Source organism: Neodiprion virginianus, chromosome 4 (assembly GCF_021901495.1).
Source record: "Neodiprion virginianus isolate iyNeoVirg1 chromosome 4, iyNeoVirg1.1, whole genome shotgun sequence".
NCBI lineage: Eukaryota > Metazoa > Arthropoda > Insecta > Hymenoptera > Diprionidae > Neodiprion > Neodiprion virginianus.
The window spans coordinates 5,799,975-5,826,015 of record NC_060880.1 but is presented as its reverse complement, the minus strand read 5'-3'; the positions used below and the strand labels follow the sequence as shown (position 1 = coordinate 5,826,015).

At 33.9% G+C, this 26,041-nt stretch overlaps 2 protein-coding genes across 11 annotated transcripts in view; one reads left to right on the top strand and one right to left on the bottom strand.

Annotated features, from left to right (window-relative positions):
• The window catches only part of LOC124302814 (14 kDa phosphohistidine phosphatase-like), a 131,200-nt gene that overhangs the window by 64,193 nt on the left and 40,966 nt on the right, over positions 1-26,041 (top strand). The gene's annotated exons all lie outside the window — the stretch shown is intronic.
• Positions 1-26,041, bottom strand: part of LOC124302808 (arrestin homolog) — a 94,072-nt gene that overhangs the window by 54,564 nt on the left and 13,467 nt on the right. For all 5 annotated transcript variants that reach the window (XM_046759364.1, XM_046759363.1, XM_046759365.1 and 2 more), the window contains exons 3-4: positions 5,791-5,844; positions 2,661-2,796 (exon numbers count right to left, since the gene is read on the bottom strand). In XM_046759364.1, coding sequence (XP_046615320.1) covers positions 2,661-2,796; positions 5,791-5,844 — 190 coding nt within the window. The remainder of the gene's footprint in view (positions 1-2,660; positions 2,797-5,790; positions 5,845-26,041) is intronic.

The following is a 26,041-nucleotide window of genomic DNA, read 5'->3' as shown; positions in this document are numbered from 1 at the left end:
ACATACGCATATGGGAATGGAGGTTGAAACAACAGATGTCAGTGCCTTGCAAAAACGTAAATGTACAAACATTGTCGCGATTTTTTGTACATGTCTGAAAAAAAAAGAATGACGTGTCACATCTACCTAAACATTGTAACACGAACAACTCCATCTTCTTTTTTCCTTTATATTTCTTTTTATTATCCTCTCCCCCCCCCCCCCCCCCCCCTCATGTGTATAAAAAAAAATGATTTCCTCACGTTACAAAAGTCAAAAGTTAAAAAAAAAAAAAAAAAAACATGCCTCTGTATATTCTTCACGATTTCCAAGATGTGTGTTTTTTTTTTTTTTTCCTTTCTTATTTTATCTCCGTTTTTGTTCCACTTTTATAATACACAGCGCCAAGTTTGCGGATCTGCTTCAGTTACACTGACCGAAAAATCGAAAGGACTAACCGCTCTGGGTAACCCTTAACCGGAAAACAACCCTCGCTCCTTTCGGTTCAGCAACCAAATTATTCACCCCTCCCTTTCTTTTGTAAACCGACCGATCCGCTTATCCCCTGACCGGGAAATTCGATTCGCATGCCAGGCTTGATTTCGAAACCCGTTGTTTACGTACGCGTCCTTGCATGTCGACAGTCGGAGAAGATAGTTACGAGTCGCGAATTATGTGGAACATATAGAAATGTCTGGGGAGATTTTATTTATTTTGATTTTTTTTTTCTTATTTTAACGGTTAAAGTTTGATTCGGCAGGGAAACCTTTATTCAAGATCACAGTGTAAGAATTTGATAATTTTCCATACATAAGTAATTTTAGTGAAGTCGAAATTTGCGAATAACAATTTTCGCGATAGCAAACAAATGTTAAAAAAAAGTACAGATTTAGTGTAAAATTTCTTCGATTCGAAAGTCTTTCACGAACTTACTACGTTTTGTAGTTCTTGATTAATAAAGTTAGCATATTTATATCGTAAAATTGTTAAACCTCTTTCGACATTTCTTCTTTACGTTTTTTTTTTTTTTTTTCAGATTTCGTTTATTTCGATTCATTTTATTCTCGTCTCTTGTATTCCCTTTTCCTTTTATTATACCACATTACGATAAGAGAAGATCAAAGGGATAACGCATGCGATCACGGCCGGGTATAAAAAAATGTACCTCTGTGTTATTCAAATTCGGCCCCCCACCCCACCCCCCGTACCTATGAAAATGACATATCGCTAAATTGGTACGATGCAGCAATTTCGTCTTGGGTTTACGTTACCTTTGAAAAAGAATATATCGAGATGGGATCGGGAGGGATGAAGAACGGAAAAAAAAGATAGAAAAAAATTCAGGGCACTCTATTCGTTTCGTTCGTTATTACAGCGACTTTCGTATTCTTATTCTCTTCTTTTTCTTTTCTCGAAACTTATATACCGACAGCTGCTGTCGTCACTTCTTGTATATATAATTAAAGGTATTTATTCTCGAGAAGTGCTTTCGTCACGTTATTACATGCAGTTTATAACATATATAATATATATATATATAATTATACATATATATAGTGTTACTTGTTCGATGAGTAGATTTCCATTTTGCATTCAGCGTCTTGTATTCACTTTTGATTCTTTATTTTCTTTTGATTGACTCGATACAAAACGCGGGAAAGAGAATTTGACTTGCAAATCTAACCTATGTGAGGTATATATAGAATAGAAATAATTTATTTGTATTTGTATGTTACAATTTGACTAAAAACTAATTTATTTGATAGAAAAGAAAAATTTGAGATATTCATACTGCAATGTTACTGTAAGGGTAGTTTAGGTCGGTGAATTTGAATCTGAAATCAGATTTTGAAAATTTTAAATGTCGGATTCAATATGCCGAATGAAAATTAAAAATATAGTTTGAGTACGACGAAAGTGTATTAGCGGTTTTAAGTTCGCTGAATGTAAATTTGTAATCTGTGCTAATTTTAATTTTCATTTGAATTTGAGTCTTTGAATGCGAGAAAATATCTAACATAATGTTAAAAATAGTATAAACACCGAAGATACAAAGTTTTGTCGCAATTTTTTCAATTACAAAAGTGGCACAACTTTTTTCCACTCGGATATGTTTCACTCACGGTCAAGGAGTTGATAAGAATTATATATATAATTAAGTTGAGAAATTTATCATATTAAAAAAGGTCTTATTACTGAATTTAATAAATTAAGTCATTTTACTAAACAATTCAAATTCTGATTGATCAGAAGAAATAATTTACAACGTTTCGTAGAGCTAGTATGTAAAGAGTGCAAATGAAGCGTTTTTTTTCCTTTTTTTTTTTTTTTTTTCTTGCATTTTTATTTGTGTCAGATGAGACTGAAAATTATTTCTTCGAATGATAAGAATCGTAACGAGTCAATTTAAAAAAAAAATTCTTTTGCCAGTGTGTAATAAGAATAAATTTTATTCTTCATCAAGACCAACTTGACGTCAATGTGTATAAATAACAATCGATTTATAGACTTTTTAATTCGGTGAGAAAAAGAATTTCTTTCAATTCTTCGTTTTCTTCTTTTCGTCTCACTCGGTATTGAATCAATTATAAAATGTGTGAATTTCAAATTTCAATCAATCGAACGTTGCGTCGGATGAAGAGTGGTTAATCATATGCGATATTATGATCTACCGGTCGCACCTTTTTGTCCTGCAAGTAGTCAGGATCGACGAGAAGCACGCCCTGAAGACGGTCAATCTTTCCGGCACTCACTACGAGATCTCTGCTCGCCAAATACAGGGTGAGCTTGTTGTTCGACGACGATTTCTTGAACACCCTGTAAAACGAAAATCATATTTCACTTAAATCACTCGTAACAAAATCTCCTCCTTTCAATCGAACCAATATCGTCGTGCAGTCAATTCTTACGACTAGGTAGAAAAAAAGAGACGAAAAACGAATTAAAAAAAAAAAAGACAAAATCGCTCATCGTCATAACTGCGGTAATCATTTTTTTTTTTTTTTCTATTTCAGTGTCGGAATTTTTTTTACTTCCGACAATACTCATCCAACCTGATAAGAAATAGTTGCAGGGTTTTTTTTTCTTGTTTTTTTTTCGTTCGTTTTCATTTCGAGTAAATGTAAGAAGATGAAAAAAAAACAAAAAAACAAACCAACTTTCGTTTCGCTGCGACGAATAAAGTTGTTGAAATAAAACAAAACCGTTAAGGTTGTTTCATTTTTTTTTTTTTTTTTTGGAAATTCGTTACTATTTCATTGAAATAATTTTGGAAAAAGTTAAACTGCAGAAATCTGGCCAACGTTTAAAACTAATTATAGCTTCGATATCAGCTGTCTTGCCGATACGCTTATAATATATTCGTATTTCACTGACTTCCGTGAGTAATAGAATCCGTCGCACGAAATGTATCTATAAATAAGAAGACGCGACCGTGACCCGGTGTGCTGATATTATCAATCGATATTTGTTTAAAAACTTTTCCGACGCCTATGCGTCTTTGAGTTTCGAAAAAAATAGAAAGCTTTTCAAAAGCTTTTTGACGTCAGTTCCAGATTTCTAACGAATATAATGTTTTTTTCTTTTTTTTTTTTGTTTGTTTTAAATTATTTTTATCCTCAAAAGCTTCACGATCGATCGCGGGCAAAGTTTCTTTGTTTATTAGGTTGGCCACATGCCTGGGAAAATCTGACAAACATGGAAACGTCATAGAATGTTTTTCCCAAAAATTTCTAGCCACCTTGTTTATAATAATAACGACACGGTAATTTCTCTCCCTGCTTTTGAGAAAATTAACAAAACCATTATACTTAGCATATTTTATTATTGTTAATTAATTTCCAACCGCGTGTATAAGTTTCAAGGCAAAATTATTGCATGTATAATCATCACGCCGCAGAAATATTTTTATGATTATATCTGCAAACTGCTAAATTGCGTCCAGCTCGTTATTTAAACTTTAAAAAAAATCCGGGTTGTTATACAGATACGTAATAGCTACGCATGGCGTTTTAATGGTATAAAGTTAATTCATTACGAACAACACGATAACGATGCCATGGTTTAATTGAACGTGTTATTATGTAGCTTGTTTGTTTAGTTATGCCGAAATTCATTATATATACTATATATATATATATATATATATAAATAAGCTCTTGAATAGAAAATTTTTTTTATTTCTTTGAATTTATGGTTTTAAATCTGTTTTATATTGTTCAGACAAAATTCTCCAATATTAAATCAACGTCAATTTGGATTTTACTTTGCATACTTTTATAAATCCCTTATGAAATTCCTCAGTTATTGAACTGAAACCCTTAACGTTTACAGACTTAATTCAATTTAACTTTACATATTTTTTTTTTTCAAATATTTACGATTCACTGAACGAACTTGCGAAACACGTTACGGATAGGGAAAAAGTATTAATGTAAATTATAGTGAATACGTATAATAAGCGATAATAAAATATAACAGAAATCAAATTGCTTGTATCAACAAAATTTTCAGTAATTAATTGAATTCTGCAAACAACACGATGGTGAATATTGACCAGTTAATTAATTTCCAATGAGATATTGTGATCATTATAAATGCAGCTGGAATTGAATATGGAAAAATTTGTCAGTTCTGATTTTTTTTTATATTCAACTCTTCAGACAAAGAAAAAACTTCTTTACCATTATACATTCCATATTTTGTCTAACGATTTATCCTTTTTTTTTTCGCTAACATTTGTTTTCATCTATTGAAGTAATCGAGTTTCTGCTGATTGTTCTATGAAAAAAAAAAATAAAAATAAAAAATGAGTATATTATTCTCGTAAAATCAATGCCGATTGTAAAATACAAAAAATAAGCAATAATTAGTCTGTGATATATAATAAAATTAATTTAAAGTGACAGGTGAAAAAAGTAAGCGATCATCCCGCTCTAATTTTTCAAAAGTAATGAACCAAGTTTTTTTTTTTTTTTAATCATCTCCGCAGAGTTTTGTATTCAATTAGCGAACCCGCCTCCCGTTGCGCGTTATTTAAAAACTTTCTTCCCTCTCAACCGTCTCCGAATTTAATTCAAAATCCATTCGAAAAGTTCATACCCAAACCAAAATTTCTGCAGCGCGTGACGTAAAACTCTTTGAAATTGACACCTATGAAAATAATCTAACTGTGCAGAATATTAAGCAAGAAAAGAAAAGAAACAAAAAAGAAAAAAAAAAATACCCTTTCCAATTTTCAACAATTTGTCAACACAATGATTTATTTGTCAACACTCGCATTGTTTAATCCTATATTTTCAAACTTTACATTATAAAAATAAATTGTCAATTTCCGAGTTTTTTTTCCCGTAATCTTTTGATGCAACCTGAATAATTTTCAAAATCTGACAATTGCACAAAGTTGATCTTACAAATCGATTTTAATCAAATTTCGTGCCGGAAATTCGCTTTCTGAAATATCGTAATAATTTGTCACGTCTAACTTCTTCTTTACTGCAGAAACTCTCGTCGTTTTTCATCATTTCGCGGGTTATCGGGGTCGTTAATTAATCACCGCGGTTAAACCCCCCCCCCACCCCTTTCGAAAAATAATTGTTCCTTATGAAAAGTTTTTTTTTTGTTCTCACGGTGATCTTTTACAATATCTTTATAATTCCGCGTTTTAACTAGCTGAAATTACAACTTTTTTTCCGCAAATTTTCCTTCGGAAAAACGGAGTATCGCATTTTCATCAGCATTGCCAAAGTCACGCCGGATAAATTGTATCAAATAATTTTACACATGATAAAAGGTTGAATGTATTTATTATACCTTTGACTGTTGAACGTTGAATCCGAAATAGTACCGAGGCTCGATTCTGTTTTTCTGAAACACAAACAGAGAGGGTGAAATGAATTTAATATCGGTACAAACGTTGATCAATTTATCCCAACCTCGATCCTTATTTTAATTTCGTTATTATCAACGAATCATCATCAACCCTGAATTTTAATTCTCACTACCATTTGAATTTGGCACGTCGATATATCTTTGTTTATGCAAATGATTCGTCAAAAATAAACTTGAGATCGCGTTTTTCTTATTGTCATTCAAATAACTATCATTATTATTAATACCAATATTATTATTATTATTTCGTTATTTAAACAATATTTTTAATCGATGTGACTGATTTGATGCGTTTTTTTTTGAAATTGTCGATATCAAGAGAAGATTGAAATAATTACACCAGAAAGCAGTTTTTTTTTTATAAGTTACGTGCACCATAAATCCGATTCAGTTCTTAACACAAGCCTTTCGTTATGCCGGGAAAATCTACTGAAATTTGAAAATGAACCGCGCATGCGCCAAATAATTAAATCTCATTGGTCGGCGAAATCTTCCCGCGGCGGTATTCTTGTCCGCGACGCAGGCGGGCCAACCTACGAAAAATGTGTACGTTTGAATTTTCAAAGAGCGTGAGCGTTAAATTCCGACCGTTCTTTGAAGAAGCGACTTTCCGACCCGACAACAAACGCTTCCGAAACCTTTCCGAGTCGCTGCCTCGATTATTTGAGATTCTAACCTCGAAAATTCGTATCAACTGCATCGCCGTCAGAAACAGTTTGACAGCCGAAAACTCGGGATGGCCAGCCTGGACTAATAGCCGATAAAACTCGCGCATGCGCTGTTGATTTTCAAGTTCGAAGAGATACTCCCGGTATATACAAAATCTTGGTTAAATTAACGGATAACACAAAAGTTTGATTAAAAAAAATTAGAAAAAAAAAAAAAAAACGATAGAAGAAAAAACCAATTCAAAATATTTTTGTTTGTCTAATAAAATTTTTTTTCATATCAATTCAGAACTATCACCTGTGTACTTCATTGTTGTAAACGCGTAATAATGACGATGAAAAAGCAATAGCGGTGGATTCGCGACCCGCAAGGTATTAAGGAAACTAAGGAGAAACTCTTCTCTCTCGTCTTTCGCCATTTCTGTTGTTTTTCTTCTTCTTAATCAACGACGAGTCCCCCGAGGCTGGGGCTTTAGTGCCGGCGTTTCGGCCCTGTGCGGTTTTCTTTCTCAGTGTGTTATAATATATATTTTTCTTATCGAATCAGCCTCCATCCTCCTCGATCAACCGAAATGCACGGAAGTGCAGCTGAAGCAACGCGCGCGCGGCTCACGAGAGATTATGATCGATTTTCCGGCTGCCAAACGCGAGAAGAAGTCTTTTTATAAGTTGTCGTCATAGATTTTTATTCTTATTTTACACTTTTCTTTTTTAAACGTGACAAGAATATATAAATGTATATATATATATTTATATTTACATATTATATATGGGGCATTGCATGTCCTAACTCGAGCAATGATTTTGCCCCACCATTTTTGATTCGCAGCTTCAGGATTTTTTATACGATTCTCAAATCTCAAAAAAAGCACACCTGAATTGCTTCAGAATTTTTCCTACAACCGTTGATTTTTTATTATTAATCAAGTCCGTCTGAAAATTGGCATTTTTTCAAAATCTCCAAATATACTGAAAAATTTTATTTTTCATTTCAATCGTCCTGATATCGGCTTATGACGGAGCATTTTTTTTTTTTCTTTATCGATCCTTTCTTACCATCTTAAACGTCTTAAATAAACGTAACATCATGTTTCAATGTTCCGAAAATTCATTAAAAATTACCATAAATTCAGCGTCATCGCGCTAAAATATTTAGAATGAAACACAGAATTTTTGGTAATTTTCATTTACAGTTTTCGGAACGTTCAAACATGGTGTTTTGTTTGTTCAAGACGTTCGAGGTGCTAAAAACATTTCACAAAAAACATCACTGGCCGATGTCAGAATGATTGGAATGAATAATAAGATTTTCGAAATTTTTTTGGGGATTTTTAAAAGATACCAACCAATTTTTCATCGAGTTTGAATAATCGTAAAGAATCAACGCTTGGACGAAAATGTCTGAAAAATTTCTCGAGTACTCATCTGATATATCGGAGAATCGTACAGAAAAATCTGAAATTGATCAAAAATGGTGAGGAAAAAATCAGTGGTCGAGTGGACATGGAATGCTCCATATATTTAGTTTAAATAAAAAAAAAAAATAAGAATAAAAAAGGTGATCGTACGCCGAAAATTATTGTATTTTCAGTTCTGTGTGCAGTATCGATTATGCAACATTGATGTTTCCGACTGTGCAAAAAAAAAAAAAAAGCAAGTAAATTTTGCCGCATAGCAGTTATTCCAATATTCGCAATTGGACGAGAAGTTTTTAACCGGAACTATTTACCTTGAAAATATTTTTCACTGTCCAATATGTCCCAATATAAGATAAGTCTCGCATTAGCAAAATTTAACTTATCGTTCGTTTTAGTCACAGCTTTGCAATTATTTCGTTCAACTTGTACTCTTTTTTTTTTTTTTTTTTTTTTTTGTCATACAGCGATAAATTATTAGATACATTCGTAGAAAGCTGAATTTTACAGAATCACGAGAGAGTTTTGAATTTGCGTGTTATATTGTTATGAAAAAAAAAAAAAAAAAATTGAAATTTAAAATTTCAACGACGAAGGCATTCTAAAATTTAAACAATTGATACAATCGTTTCAATTTGCCTGCGATAATATTAAGAGAGCCTACATTGCCCGTAGCAGCCGCAGAGAAATTCGGAACGAATATTAATTCATCGACTCGGGTTACCAACGATACTCGGAGGAAATCACCGAGGCACTTTCACTCCTCTCGTCGCTTTTCGAAGCTCGTCGATCAAAACGAGGGAAGAGAATAATACACCCATTTTCTCTCCCTTTTCTCCGACATGCGGTGTAATATGTTAGTTGGTGCTGCCTATAAACTTGCGGCTCGTCTTGTCCCCTTTTCACGCATTCGCTTTATTTCCTCTCCTTCGCACTTTTATTCCCTCAGTTCGTTTCACAGTACGTAAATTTTCATCCTGTAATCCTATTGTATCATCAGCGATGATGGATATTCAAATTTGTTTGTGGAACAGAAGAAGACGAAGAAAAATAAATAAATAAATAAAGATACCAAAAAATTATACATCGGTATGAAAAATTAAAATCTTTATCGAAAGATTTTATCGAAAAGCGAAAAGTCACGTTTTAATGGAATTTTTTTTTTCTTTTTCTTAATCAATTTTTGAAATTTATTTTTATGTACACAAGTGACGATGAAAAAAAATGTTTCAACGAGTTTTTAACCCTTTGGGTCACGCATTATTCTGCCGAGTTAACTTTTATAACAAGATAATATGTATAATTTTGGGATCACTGATTGTTCAAGATCGTGAATGAATATTTCGAATTTGATCAAATCTGGTCAACAAATTCTATGCACGGATTTTCGGGGTTCCTGATTGGATTCGCCGGGCTGAATTTTGAAGATTTAATTTCAGATTCGTAATCAGCCACCCCGAAAACCCTTGTACAGTTTTTTTTTTCCCGGATTCGATTGAGTTTGAAATTTTTTTTCGGCCATATTAGATCCGTCATGTTGAATTTTGAAAGTCCGATTTCAGATTCGTAATCAGCGACCCCAAAAACTTGTAATTCATTTAAAACATGTGTACGTGTAGCGGGATGATATTCTCGGAAATGAATTATTCATTCAATTTTCACGATTTTTTTCAATCAATTTGTTTCTAACAATAACAATTCGCGTTACATCGTGACAATTACTATCGAGTATTGAAAACCTGTTAGTATACTATCGGAAATAGCGAAAAAAAACTGCCAAGAAATATGTTGAAAAGTTTTTTAAACATACAAAACATGAATGTAAAATACGACTAAAAAGTGTCGAAAGAGGGATAATCTGATTTTTTGTTTTTTTTATTTTCGCCTGTTTTGGTTTAACACGACCGAATACAAAGTACAAATATTTACCCTGACGCAATTTTTAGTTCATCGTCATTCTTTAAACCGAGGGGGGAGAGGATATGATTTGATCGATACATTTTCAAATTGGATTTTGTCACCGTTTGCTTTTCTCGTCACGTTCGCTAATTACTTTTAATATCAGGTCTCTTTGCCTTTGCCTCGTGTAATCAAGCCTGCGAATGAAAAAATGAACGAGAGTAAAAAAAAAAAAACAAAACCGAAAAAAATTAAACTTCATGTCGCAGGGTTGGGGGAAAAAACTTGTTAACTTTTATATTATGTAAAACGTTTTACATAAACGAATACCTAACATATTAAAAAGATACGTAATATATCAAATCGGGCATTACAAAAACTTGTGGGTAAATTTTTTCCTAAATCGGAACTTTTGAACAGTGACAAATCTGGTAAAAGTACTTTGGGCAAAAAAAAGTGTGAGAAAAAATATAGAAAAGAAAAGAATAAAAATATCGTGTAGAATATTTTACATTTTATATCCAACTAATGGAAAAATTCAATTATCTTGCGTGCCCGTTTATTCATTGAATTCAAAACTAGAGGCGAATTTTCCTCTCCGGGGAAATTCTAACCTTGATGCGATAATCTTGGCAAGGATATCGTTCGTCCTTCGGAAAGGTAATGAAGCTGGATTTGTGTCTCCCTTCTTCATATTTTGCGACGACCCCTTCCTTGACGCCACCGTGGATCATTCCATTCCCGAAGGACTCGCGGTAAGGGTTGGTTCGATACTTTGTATCTCCCTTACTTCGCGCCATCGGTATATCGGTGGTTTTCCATCCGTATAAACGTTTGTGTCAGAAAATCTTCCCGGAACGATGATTTCCTCTTCCGTATTCCCGGCGTTCACTCAAAGTTTAAATTTTAAATCGAACCCTTTTCGTTGGGTCGTCGTAAAATTTTATGGGAAAGGTCGCGCGTCCGGTGCACCTTCTCTTCCTTCGATGCGCGAAATTAATTTTCATCCAAAGTAACCGATGGGGGTGGAAACGTGGCGAAGAATTCAGATACGAGGATCGCGGTTACGGTATAGAATTTTTTAACACCGCACAAACGGTTTCGTAGTGTCTCAAAATTTGGAAAATCGATTTATATACCCCGAGAATCTCTTGAAACTTGAAAATCAACCGCGCATGCGCGAGTTTTATCGGCTGTTCGCGCAGGCTGGCCATCCCGAGTTTCGGCTGTCAAACTGTTTCTGACGGCGATGCAGTTGATACGAATTTTCGAGGTTAGAATCTCAAATAATCGAGGCAGCGACTCGGAAAGGTTTCGGAAGCATTTGTTGTCGGGTCGGAAAGTCGATTCTTCAAAGAACGGTCGGAATTTAACGCTCACGCTCTTTGAAAATTCAAACGTAGACATTTTGCGTAGGTTGGCCCGCCTGCATCGCAGAAAAGAATATCGCCGCGGAAAGATTTGGCCGACCAATGAGATTTAATTATTTGGCGCATGCGCGGTTGTTTTTCAAGTTTCAAGAGATTGTCCCGGTATATGCATAATAGTAAAAATAGTGGAAAGGCGTCAAAGTACGGAAAGATGAAATAATGAATCGTCTAAACTGTAACGAATCTGTATAAATTAGTGATGTAACGAATATTCGCCTAATTCTTGACATTCGCATTCGGAAAAATCGTGCCAATATTTTGCGAACGTGACTGTCGCAAACACTTCATACTTTGCTTATAAAAACTGTGAAAATAATATAAAATAAGGCAAAAAATCTTAGTTTCATAACGAACTTTTATTACGAAAGTTTGTTATCACGTTTGAATCGCAATTGTCAATTTTCAGCCATAGAAAAATGGCGCCAGATTTAAAAATGTATATTTGCATTCGCGAATGCTTTAAATTTTACATTCGTTACGTCATTACTGCATATTTTGATTTTCTCTGCTTTTATACGTCTCCACGTTTCAACTTTTCTATATTTTGTTATTCGTTTAACAATTCGATTATGCGAAGAGTTTATATTTTCTAACCCTTTCACATTCTGTGTTCTTCAGTGACAAAAAGTTTCACAAAATCTATATTGGATTATTATTAAAATAAAAAAAAAAAAACGTCGTTATAACTTCATTTCGAGAATATTAGTGCGATTTATCGTTTAAAAACTTCGTGAAATGTTGTTCACTTATAAATAAATTATACCCGTGACGTCTGTGAATTTCCGAATGATTGTAACATCGATCAAACAAAAGAAATTCGTTGCAATTATGCAATCGCCATGTTATTTATTTATTCATTTTTTTTCTTTTCCAAAGTTACGCATTTTTAGCGCGACGTCAATATCAAAGCTACGATAAGACTGCCAGCTTTATTATTTCCATTGATAAATCTCGCACAAACGTTATTGTAGATGCATTCCCAAGCCGAGATATTTTGAGAACCATTCACGGCCAATAACCGAGTCCTTGAAACTAGTTTAGATGACGGTTTCAATTCGCCTCAAGTGATCCACCGCTATCAACTTGTTATAAGACTAGATTTCCGTGTTACAATTACACTTAAGAAATATAAACTCGTCTATACGTGCGTTTAGTTTTTTATTGTGCAATAAGAAAATTCCGACACTTGAATTGAATAATATGCTTCGCGCTTATTTCTCACTTGTACGAAAAAGTTTAAATGAAACAAAAAAAAAAAAAAAATAAAAAAATAACCGGCTGGCTCGTGAAAATTTAACAGGATAATTTTATTCTCGAATTCTTTGCGTTATTATATATCCTGCATATTGTGTAACCATTTCAGTAATATCAATAATTATTTTATACCTTATACACTGAGAGAAATTTTTAGTTACGGTTACCGCTCAGAATCGGTTCTTAACTATTTTCATTTTTTATCATAATAGAAAAATATAGTTGTAGGTAGAAAATGAAAATTAGTTTTCTAGCCGTTACCGGAAAGTCTGGTATCCGTTGCTATTCTTTCTCATTACGATCGCTGTTGCTATATTTTCTCGTAACTGTTGCGAAAATTTAATGCTCGTGCAACGATAAATTGATGTTAAAACTTTATGTAACTAAAAAAAGTAGAGTAAACCTCAGAAACTGATTTTGCGTCGCAACAACCAAAAAAGGATCGACGATAGCGCAAAATGGTTAGGCGTACCTCGTTTTTTGTAATTCCAACAATATTCAAATAGTTTTTTTTTAACGATACCTGTTTTGCTCAATTTTTCTAGTTACTGTAACAAATGAAATTTTTCTCATTGTACTTTTGGGGAATGATCGTTAAAATATCCGTTTTTCGTTATTAGGTACTTTTTTTTTTCTAAAGAAAATGACAACAGTTGAAGGAATTTATGATTATCGACTTCATTATTTATATATTTTTTTTTATTGAAATTAATAACAAAATGGTGACATCTTGTATATAAGTAGCGAACGATTCCGAACTCGAAAGCTTTTGCTGTTTGTTTGACATCACTGTCGAACTTGTAACGGATAGAAATATTTTGTTTCACTAAAAACACCTTTTCTGGTTCAAGCTCGTAGCCCAAATGTTGAAAAAAAAAAAATCTACACATATACGATTACGAGGAAAAAATTAAATCCTTCAATCGTAAAATTGTTGACGAAGCTTTTATTGTAAAAAAAATGTTTGGATTGAAATTCAAAAATTTAGCCTCGAGCTCGCATCGATAAACAAGTTTTCAAAATTGTGTTCAAAAAATTTGAAGTCGATTGGATAAAAATTGAGGAATCTACACCGCCGGATCGAAAACGCAGTCGTTCGGTACTTATATGCGCCATACCGCCATTTTGTTATTGATTTAAATGAAAAAAATCTAATATTTTCTTGAAACCATAGATAATAAAGCCCTGAAACTCAAATTGGTCCAAGTGTATTCATTTCCGTAAAAAAAAAAAAACAAAAGGGAAAAAAAACCTAGGTACGATTTTAGACCGTCCAAGCTGTACCTCGCTTAAAGAGAAAAGGATCGTCTGTCGGATCATTAACGAGTCATTGATATCCCTCTTTCCGTTTTATCTTACACAACAATTTCGTACAATTACGATATTTTAAGGATGAATTTTAACCGGCGTATCAAATGAATGGATCATTTTTTCGCTTATCGTTAATTGGCGATTAAGGATAGTATGACGATAAGTCGAGCATGAAATGAATTTTCCAATTTCCGCAGACAGAGATTTAAGAAATTTGTCAAATTGGGGCGCAGGCTGTTGATTCGGATAAAGTACCCGTTGAAAGAGTTTAAATTTAATTTGAGGAAGGTGCGTTTATTTTCATCTTTTCAGGAGAGTAAATTTAGAGGAAGATTAACGGATTACTTTAACAGCTTTTCGGCTGGCTTTAGGAAAAAATTTTCCGTTACTTTTCAACTATCCTGTAAATTGATTAACTTAATTTTTTTCGTTTATCACATCTCACCGGTAACAATATCTTTTCACAAGTGTAATAATAAAACGAAAAGAAAGTTGTGATAATCGTTACCAGCTATTTTATAGGTAATAAAGCAGACTTTTATATCAGGCTTCATTTTCAACCAACGCCCAACAACGAAAATGACGATAACAAATGTCAAAATATTGTAAAGTTCTTTTCAAATCTTTGAGAAACAGGATTAACGTGTTAAAATATTCAACAGTTTGAAATACCTTCTTTTCCGCGACTATACCGTGATGAAATTCTGTTCCAATTATTCATTCAAACCTGGAGATAATTTACTTGGAAACAAATATAACACCGAGCCGCGTTCAATTAATTTTATACTCGTGGGGGAAAACGTAGTTTCAATGGGGTTCTAATTTCCTGTGTATATTGCACTTAAGCTGCGGGACGAGTTTTATAAATATGTACGTACGGTAGCGAACAAAGGCGTGAGATAAACAAGTGCATTTTTATATCTTGCGTAAGAAGCATTAAAAAAAAAAAAAAAGGGGGGGGGGGGGGAAACTTACGGGCGAAGAACGTTACTCGGTACGAAATTGATACTTTTTGTTAATTGGGTTTAATCGCGATCAAGGAAATTTTCGTAATGTTTCAAACGAAAAGAAAGAAAGAAAGAAAGAAAAAAAAACAATAATGCTGTAATTATAAACATGAGGTAATTGGATGAGAGAGATTTTTCTTTTGAAATCGCTCCATAATAATTAAGATATTTAGTTGAGCGTTGATTTTGATGAAAAGAACAATTTTTTTTTTTTTTCACATCTTCGAACATCTCAATTAAATATAATGTTATTTGTTGATCAAAATCGATATCAGTGGGATATTGAATAAAACAAAAAAATTTACATTCAACAGCACCAATAACGTAATAAAAAAGAAAATATACGCAAAATGGGTCAGTGAAATTTTATAAAAGAATAGTATAAATAGATAATGGATAATAGAAATAATCGTAGAGTAAAATCGAACGATTCTATCAGTTTTTAACTGTTCCAAAACGATTTGAAATGAAAAATTCGATGACCAAGTGTCCCTTTTGTCCATCAACACAACAATTAGCGTTTGTTTTTCTTTTATTTTTCGGCAAATTTAAAAACGTATTTGAACAGATCAAAATCGACAAAAAAAATAACTAAATAAATTATCAAATCACGAATCCCTGACCTTCGTAAATTGAGCGTCGTTTCGTTTTTATTTTTTTTTCACGCAACTCTTGTCGGCCCGATGAATTCGATTCCATCCAATTCACACGCCATACAACAAACTCCAGACTTTGTTATGTATACTGCGCGTATGCAAAAATTTGCGAAAAAAAAATCGCTTTCTTCAAGGATTGAAAGCTACGCGTATAAATGCACGGAAAAAAAAGGGGGAAACGAAAAAAAAAAAAACTGAAAGAAACGATTCGTTGTTCAAAAGTTGGCTGTAATTATGCTCGATGTATACCTATGTAAATATGAAAATATGATATATTTTGCCTGCGAATAACTTGGAAATAAAATTCAGTACCAAAAATATAGCGACTGAGGATATTTTTGGATAATTTGAAACTTTTTTTTTTTTTGTTGGGCCCATTACAAGATCCATCCTAACATCTATACGTACACATTGCTTCTCGAATCTGGAGTAAATATAATATGTACAATTTCTGTAGATATAAGTACATGATTTAGCTCAGCTGTTGCACGTCCGGAAGCTAAGAGAGTTCAAACTCGTCGTCTACTCTCTAGGGTCGTAGACGCCATTAAACTTTCAGACGACTTTCCGAAGCTCGAAGCTGCTACGGCGATTCGAGCTTTTACGATATCTACTTGAAAACTGCTCCTTCTCTCCGACGTTTTAATCTCCGAGCTGCTGCACTTATTTCTTATAATTAGTCGTCGGTGTAGCGTGAAGTGGGATTCTGCACTTGTAACAGTTCGGAGTGGATTAACTTCACTGCACTTTAAAGTTTGAACGGAATTTTCAAACGCTGCGGAGTCTGATTTTCTTCTCTACGTATACGAGGAGGTTCGTTGACCGTAAATCGATAGTTTGTTGTTATTTTATCACGAGAGAGTATTCGTCAAATTATTACATTCCTAGGCTGAGAATATTATGTTTTTGAAAAGAATTGAACAGAAAATACTGGAATCGCAAAGAAAAGTTTAGACTTTGATGCGTGATTTTTATACGATATTTTTATAATGGTCGAAAATCTAGTAGAATTCTTTGAATCCGATAATTTTTGGAAAATTTATCGAAACACTGTTTTTCTTTTTTTTTTTCCTTTTTCCTATCACGTTGGCCTCGTTAAATATTTAATGTTACCAACATTGAACCGATATTGATTTTATGATTAAGAAATGGCAGTAATTATCGACTGCTGAGAAAAAAGTAAATATCCGTTTGAATTGTAAAAATTTACAGTCTTATACGGTGGTTTAATAAAAAGTATTGATTTCTGGCAAACCAATTTTTCTAACGACATTTCAATTTAGCAAATACAAAGAGTTCTACAATTTTGATGCATCACAATTACGGTTGAGAACATTCAGTGTTTTATTAAGATTTTTAAAAAATTCACTGGAAAATTCATTGCTAAATGAAACTGAAGTACGAATCTGTAATAGTTGAGTTATGTTATTTTTATCGTGTAAATTTGGATAGAAATGAAAAACACACTCAGGGAATGCATTTTACTTTTTTAAAAAAATAATTTTGTGGACGCATTTAGTAGAAAATTATATCGTGGGAACACAGTGTTTTGTTGTAAATACCAAAATTAACGAAATGGTTTTTTCGAAATCGCAAAAAAAAAATATACTTGAATAAAATATACTTGTACATACAAAATCTCGATTTTAATTTAGTCAATTTAATGAAATGATGCTGTTTTGTGGTATTATCAAAATATTGAATACCCTCCTCTGGTAAATTCAACAAAATCGCTTCGTACAGTTTACCAAATCTATTCGGTGGATAAAAATCAGTAACAAATTGCGAAATCATGAAAGCTGCTAATTGACTGCCGCTATCAAATGATGTGTTACATCGTAAATCTACAAATATTTTTGTTGAAACGGCAAAATACTTTCAGTAACGCGTGAAAAATCCTTTCTCGCAAGAGAAGTAAGATGAGCAGTTATTGAGAGGCTTCGGGTATCCGTCCGGTGTAATCAGCAGAACTAAATCATTAGTCGTCTAATACCGTTGAATCAGCCTGTCAATTCACAACGGCATATATCTCCGTCGATGTATCGACGTGGCACTTGATTCACGTATCGTAAACTACGATTAAACGATAATTTTTGCAGTCATAACAATAAAACGATCATTTTTCAATCTTTACAAAATTATTTCGCTGTGTAGATCTGATTTCGCAATCGCAGCAGAATCTATGGGATTGTGGTGCCAAACATTTTCTTGGACATTACTAAAACATTGTTTTCTGAGAACTATAAAATCATCTAAACTTTTTGATTGTAAGAAAATAATGTTTGCACTAGTTTTTTACCCGTAGTGTCACTACACGCTATGTGCTCGATAAAAACTGACTCTCCTACTGTTTTCTCAAAGTTTCATACTCGTACTTTAATCAAGAATAATACATCGCTGTCTAGAAAAAAAAACAAAAAACATCAGAAGTATGAACAAAAAAAGTTGTAGAATTTTTCCCGATTTCACGGCAAAGATTGACGACAAGTTTTCCATTAGAATTCAATCGTGGTACCCGGTAGCTTTTATTTTTTTACACACGTTCCAGATTTTTTTTATTTGGAATTGCAATAACAGTATTACAATATGTAAGACTTGCATCAATGAATTGAAAGAAAAATCTATTCCCAAAATCCTATAAACTTTGAATTGAATCCTGCGAATGGATTTGCGGTAAACTAAAGTCGTATTATAGTTTTCGAAATTACGGCACACGTTGTATGATGGAAAAGCAAAAGATTCATCGTTTCTTCTCCCAAGTAAGAACAAGGAGCTAAACTCGCTATGATCCAGCAAAAACGGGCGAACATTCCGTGCAACGTCCCCATAAATTTCACCCTGTTCGTACGACAAGGAGGCTCTTAATCATCCTTTCCAATTTCAAAATTCACCGCAAATTTCCGCTCATTCATATCGTACACCTCGTGTCGAATTTCAAAGTCTTCCTCGATTATCTCACCTCCCCATTCTTCCGCTTTGTTTCTCTCTCAGTGTGACGAGTCTCGAATGATTTTCAAAGTTTTCGGGTAGTTTCAAAGTCGGCGCTTTTCTTCATCGGATTCCATTGTCCTCGAACCCTTCCCCGGGGTTATTCTGCTCTTCAAAACACGATAATACACCGTCGCTTCGCGGTTTTCCTGAATGCCTGCCTAAACTCTTATCTGTGCCTCGTTAGATTCTGGAAAACTTTGGCAAAACTCTGCAGCATCGTTACCCAAGGCACCGCTTTCGTGCATCGTATTTCAGATCGTTGAACTTTGTCCGAACTGCCAGTTTCGCGATAAAGTTGAAGATAAAGAAAACCGAACACTTACGTGGGTGTGAAACAAACATTTCGCGTTCCAATCTCTCCGAAAAATAATCGTCTGTTATTGGAATTTAAATTTTGTATCTAAGATATTTCTTAACTTTCATAAAATATTCTTGGTAAAAAATGGTAAAAAATGAAAATAGTTAAGGACTGAGCGATAACAGCAACAAAAAATTTGTCTCAGTGCCGCACAAAGATAATTAATGAACATATAGATCCAAATCGATCATTCATTCGATTCAGCTACTCCCGGCATTGTAAATATTATCAACGATTTTGAGAATCTGCGACTCATTGTTCACAGTTTGCGTACGATTCGAAGGGTTTAGAAAAGCCCCTGAAAATTTGGTTCTCAACGAATGACCGCAAAGTTCATAAAAGCGATTATGGTTCGACGTTTGGCGTGGTTGTAGGATTAAATATCTAGATTAAGCTGGATCACGCCGCGCCGCTTTGTTACAACCTGTGTAAATGCAAAATGCGGTGAGGTTTGCTTAATTTCTTCTTCATTGTTCAAACGCGACGATCGCCGTATCTTGAATTCATTGTTTTTCGCTGAAAATTTTGCCTCATTTCCTCCGAATTGGCTCACGTTACGAAGTATTATGCACGAGATCGGCTCCGCAGATTAATTCGTAAGGAATTTTGCCGAATCCTTAACTCGAGGTATTTAAAACGATTTAATTTATTCCGACTTTAATTAGAGCCGTGCAAATTATCTCGATCACCCGTTCGACCGGTCTTTATGTTATTAAATGTTGAATAAAGAAGCCGGAAAAACTGTTTTATCGCGATAATTTTCATCAACGTGAAAAGGAATGAGTCAGTCGGTCCGTTCAACGAACTTCCGCGATTATCTGAAAAACCACTGAGTAAAAAATTTGAAACTGTTGTACTCGGCAGCCAAATAAAAAAATTTTAAAAGAAAATTTCCTTTTTCAGAAACAAAAGGTTCATAAATTTTCTTAAAATTAATATCAAAACCATGATGTAAAAAAATAAGGTGCGTCGGAATTGAAGATCGATTTTCGCTCAGTCTGCGCATATCCGATCATAACGTTACAAAAATCATGCGAATAGGTGACTTGAGGTTACTCATTTATTTTCGTATATTCTGTTTGTTCAAGAAGGCCAGTTTCTGCAGTCAAAAGTCGCAAGAATAATAATATGAAGAATAAAAAAATATCAAGCCTTGGATATGTATTTTGATTGGTTTAAACTAAAGCGGATGTGCATTTGTTTAACTTTATTTCCTTACGTCGCGATTTAAATTTAAAAAAAAAATAACATGATCGTTTATTTATAAAAAGTATAATTTAGTTAGTTAAACAATGAGAATCGATTCATTTCCGGTAGAACCGGAAGTTCAAATTAAACTGGGCATAGCAATTTTTCACGCTCGTCATTTCGTTGTAAAATCCTGTAAGTTTCGAATTTTTTCATCTAGAAATCTTCGAAATCGTCGCGTAAATTTTTGCCGGACAGTTCGACATTTTCTTAAAAACCTGTTTCTCGGATTCTGAAGTTTTGAAAACTCAACGATTCGTTTAAATTAGAAAAAAGTGATTTTAGATCGAAACCAATACCTACTCCTTTTACACCGCCAAACGTGATGAAAAGTAAAAATATTAACATTCGTACCGAAACGAGAAACTTATATTCGAGGCTGATGTTTTCGTTTTTGAAATTTTTTTCTTCGACTCTTCCATTCGTCAATCCCACAACGAAAATATTCAATAACCGTGGGCTTGATTGAAAAAAAAAAAAGAAAAAAAAAATGAAAACTTTTTTTCGAATCCCACATCTCATGGAAATATTTATGAGAAGTAACAAATGCGCAAACATAATTTTGTAAAAAAATACACACATACATATATATGTGTGTGTGTAAAAAAAAAGAAGGAATAAATCAGCTGACACGTGTTGACTGTATTAGGACAAAAATAAATAAATATATAAAAAACTGCGTCTTCAGCTCCGCATTAATATTTATTTGAGGATAAACACGTGCTGTTTATCCTGTCCTGAAGAGCCTACTCCTTGAAAATTTCGTGAATTTGGTCGATAAATTATTTACAGCTTTCGAACCACCGTATTATATAAACGAGATAATATTTTCTTGGGTGAAGATTTTCCGCAGCTTCTTGAAAAGCTTTTCGCCCATATTCGTGTTCACATTCGTTTTGATTTATCGTTTGTGGCAACTTATTGTTTTTATACGCGTTCTCGAGTATACGGAGTTTATCGTTATTGCAATATTCACATTATTATTATCATTTGCTTCTTGAAAAAATGCGAAAATACGATTAAATGTGCGCGTGTATACGGGGCATTCCACGCCAATTCGATCTGGGTTTCACCCTTGACCTCTGAGATTTCGGAGTACCTATCAAAGTGAGAACAATCGTAGAAAAAATCGCGCGACAAATCTGAGAGGTTGAGCGTTAAACCCGGGTCGAATTGGCGTGGAATGCCCCATATATACGCGAGGCGAACGAGCCTTACAGATAATGTCGTCGTAAACGATTGTATGGGATATAATTGGGCCACCTACGCACCTGTATCGCGTATACGGTAAGATGGCGTAAAAATATATATATTAATGCGATAGTAAAGGTGAATTTTATGTTACATAAATCCCGAGGGTGTCGTTGGGACATCAACTTTTTACTTTATACAGGTCTACAATGTGTGCCGTACATTCCGTTACGAATTGTGAAAGGTTGGATGGAAATTTTATTATTTCGACAGTAAAATATATATATGTATATATATATTTTTTTGTGCGTGTGTATTGTCGTAAAAGAGAGAAAGAGAAGTGATTTTTTTTTTCTTCTCTTATCCGATCCAATTATAATCGTTTTATCGAAGGAAGTCAAAAATTTATCGCATATTGTTATGAAAAATTATCGCGGACACGTGCTCGCAGTTTGTTTTATAAATTTATCAAGTCTTTAATTAGTTTCAATTTAAATTCTATACTTTTTCTGGTACATTACGTGTAGATTACGGGATTTTTTTCATTTTAATACAATTTAATTCATTTTTGCTTCTTTTTATTTTCCCTTTTTTTTTCTTTTTTTTTGCGAATTTAAATCTTCTCGTTCGAATTTCTTTTTGAACAACGAAGATTTCCATTCATCGTCACGATATATCACAAACGGCGAAACTCAACGACAGTTTTTTTGCCGAAAGGAAAAAATAAATAAAAAATTCTTGTCAACCAAAGAAAATGATCGTTATTTATTTATTTATTTTTTTTTCTATATTACTCAGAACGAAAAATTCATCCGTTTCGTATGTGGGTATAAAAATTGTGAATTTGCATGAAAACGTTGAACGACGATGAAACACGTGTGTAATAATAAAAATTAATCAACGATCGGCACGGTACGAGGTTAAAACACATGCATATAAAATTCACCAGACAAAATTCAGCTGGATCCAGATTCAAAATATCCCGTTTCATTTTTCTTCACATTTCGTATCGCGGCTGCAATTTTATGAAATGAAAAAAAAAAAAAAACCAAAATAATTATTCTCAAACTCGATGTTATCGCGCCAAATTTGGTAATGAAAAATTTTTCAACGATCGTTTGCAAAGAAAGAAAAAGAAAGGAAGAAAATATTTTCTTATATCCGTGTGGACGTAAACGTTTTTCCGAGTAAATGTTGCGTAGGAAAAAAAGGATCGTTTACTCCTCGTTAAAAAAAAGTTGACAAAAAATAAATAAATAAATAAAAAAAATACCAATATCGCCCGAACAAGATATCCAGTCTTGTCCGCGAAGTAATTGACGCTAATCGGCACTAAAATCGTCGGGGGAATAATCGGGAGGTAAATACGAATGATGCGATATTCGTGTTGTTTGCCCCCCCCCCCCCCCCCCCCCGCCCTCTCACCTCCTTCTCTCTCTCTCTCTCTTCCTCCTCTTCTCTTTTTCACGCTTTCCGAGCTGTCGTTAACATCGTTCGTATAATTAATCTCTACATCACGTTGTAAGTCTGATATCGGATCATAAAAGTTGGTTGGGATCCGGTTATTAATCGGTTCAACCCTAGAACGGCAACGAGAATTGTGGGGGTTGGGAGGGTGAAAAAAAAACACCCCGCGTGACTTTCTACTACCCGCCGCAAGATAACAACTTATGTTTTCGCGTTTCGTTTGTTTGCGGTTGGATCAAATTTTCTTTTTTTTCTTTGGTGGAAGTTGGGCAAAAAAGTTTTCGTGGCCCACGCGATTCATTGTAAAAAAATGAAAAAAAAAAAAAAGGTAAAACGCAACGACAAAAAAATAAAAGAAAATGAGACCCTAATGGAATTTTTTCCGAAAATAGACGACGGAAAAAAAAAAAAATAAATAAATAAAAAATAACGTTACCGTTGTAGGGTTAATCCGAAAACCACAAAGGCGCGAGCACTCCAAAGACCCAACCAGCCCATCCTTTAACCGTAAAATCAATTTTCCTCTACGTTTTTTGTCCGGCTGACTTCTTCCCACACACACACACACACACACACGCCTACCAAACTTAGGAGTCCAATATTTGACCATCCGGCTCTCGTAAAATTGTCATTAGGATAGTTTCCCCGGATTAAATTAACCTCTTAGGTCGGCAGGGTTGGGGATAAATTCCTCGTTTCCGAAACCAGTCTCTCTGTGGAAGATCTGAACCTTCGTATGCAAAACCGTGTTTCATTTTGGTTTACGGTTGTGTCAAAAAGCGGTTATCACAAAAGTTCTAGCGGTAGGATCAGTTTTTTTTTTTTTTTTTATTTTCTCTCTCGTTAACTTGAACGATATTTATAGCGGAAAATAATCTTTTTCGCAGAATTGAACTCGTAATTATTATCATGACTCAGTCGGATTTCTTTTGAATTCTGCCGTTACGATGATTTTCAGCTCAGTTATAGCTCCCGAAAATTTTGAAGGAAGTAAAAGTACGGAACTTGAAAATCTGAAGAATAACATGACTTCGGTGTTTTTCGAATTTGGGAAAATCCCAGTTGAGAAAAAAAATTCTACAATTTTCTCAACAATTCAACGTGTTTGAATTTTTCAGACTTTGGATCGCTAATCAGCCTGGAAATTCAAATCACGAGTTTTGATAACTCTGTACAGATCCTAAAGTTATAGAACCCCTGATTCCCTGATGACCTTTACGAAACGGCGTCAGAATAGCCATTCTTTCCACGTAACTTTATCAGTCACGCGATTAATGTTTTTTTTTTTTTTTCTAATGGCCTGAAGTTCATTTACACGTTTCCTATGTATTTTTCGACCCTCAATGCGAATCTGATGTCAAAAATTGATTAAAACTAAAAACAACCCCTAAAACGGGGTGAATTATCAACTTTGTTTTAGATAGTGTTCTTGAATGAGATTTATACGATTATTTATTTTGATACAGTACGGTTTTAGGCCGAAAACATCTGCAACTCCCAATACTATCTATATCCACCCCTGATAAGGGTAAAAAGTACCCCTGTGCATTGAATTTTGTAAATCCAATGGCCATTTTGAGAACTCTGTTTGCCAAGCAATGAATTCCAAGCGTTTTTATTATACCGTTACTATCAAATTTCTCTGCTAACGAATTGCATTTACGAAAATACGTTTTCTCTTCTATACGCTTATTTACAACGATTCGAAACAATTATGAATTTTTAAAAAATCGTAATCTTTCCAAATTTCTTAGTAATTTTTCCCCTGAAAATGCAAAAAAACTCGGGTCTTCGCATGGAGTGTAAGAAAAAATCAGAAAAGAATAAAAGTGTGCCACTACAGTGGCTTTCGTAAACGAAAGGGTTAAAGTCATGTTTTCCCGAGACTCTGAAAAATGTCAAATAATCGAAAAACAAAATTTCCGAAGTAATCGCAAACACTTTTGACAGCACAATTTCGCTCCGTCTTCCTCTTTCTATGCCGTCAGTAAGCAATCACCGTTCGACACGGTTTAAAATCGGATTTTAGTCACAGGTAGAGCAAGTTCTGCACGTTCCAGCAAATTCGGGTAATTCGCGTTGTCCAAATTCCAATCATCAGTAATTGCATCGCACCTGATCGTCACTGTAGCTGTGCCATGCAAACCGCCGTAGCTGACCGATGCTGATCGACGATGTTATCCCCCAATCGAAAATTGGCTCGAATTTTCCCCGTCGACGTTTCAATTTCCGTAGAAACTTCGGAAACGGTTTATACGACACGTTCCGTACGTCAATCTGTTCCTGAAGGAATTAATTAGGGGGGGTTAATTAAACGGTCCCTTCGTTGCGACGTCCCGCTGCTCAGTGACGATAATCGTGTTTTTATGCACAGAGAGATATCGCTTCACTTACGTCAGGTGACAAGAAAAAAAAAAAAAAAAAGAAAAAAAAACATAAGGAAAGAAATCACTGTTCTGCAACCTTAAAACCATTTTTAACACGCCGAGCATCCGAAATGTGATTTATGCTTTGCTTGACCATTGCGAAAACGCGGAATAACAATTTTTTTTTTTTTTTTGGTCAAACATTCATATTTCCCTTCTTCGTTACTTTATTTTGGGTTTAAACTTTAGGTGTTCTATGGTGTGATTTTGTACTCTGGTTCCAATAATTGAAAGATGGAAGAGTGAGTTTTGAGCCTTTCTCATACCTTCTAAAAACCAATGTAAAAAAGTAAAAAAACGAGAGAATTAAAAAGAAACTTTGACTACGTCACATATTTTTTTTCATTCGCATAAAAGCACTCTGAAACTGAAGGTTTCCCCCTAAATTTACGCTAAAGTAGTCGATTTCTCCTTGAAACCATCCGATGTTTGCCAGATACTTTTTTTTTTCATAAGCTAAAATCAAGTGTGAAAATCAGTTTGATGCTTGAGCACAATATTTATACTGCCAACTTGACATAGGAACAGAAAGAAAAAATACGTTGAATGTCAAAACTTTTTTATATTTCATAAAACCTTAATTCTTACGGTTTGAGTTTCGTTATCATCCTAAATTATTTTCTTCCTACATTTAATTGAAAATATGAACATTTTTCTCAAGCATCAAATTGATTTTTTGATCCATTTTACTCGATGAAAAAAAAAAATAAATAAATAATCAACAAAACGTCGAAAATTTCAATGTGTTTTACATTCAAGATTTCAATCGCCCCCTGGCACGTGTTGATATTATCCAGAAATTTTTATATTCACAGAGGATTTTTTGTTTTATAATATCAACATATTTTTGTG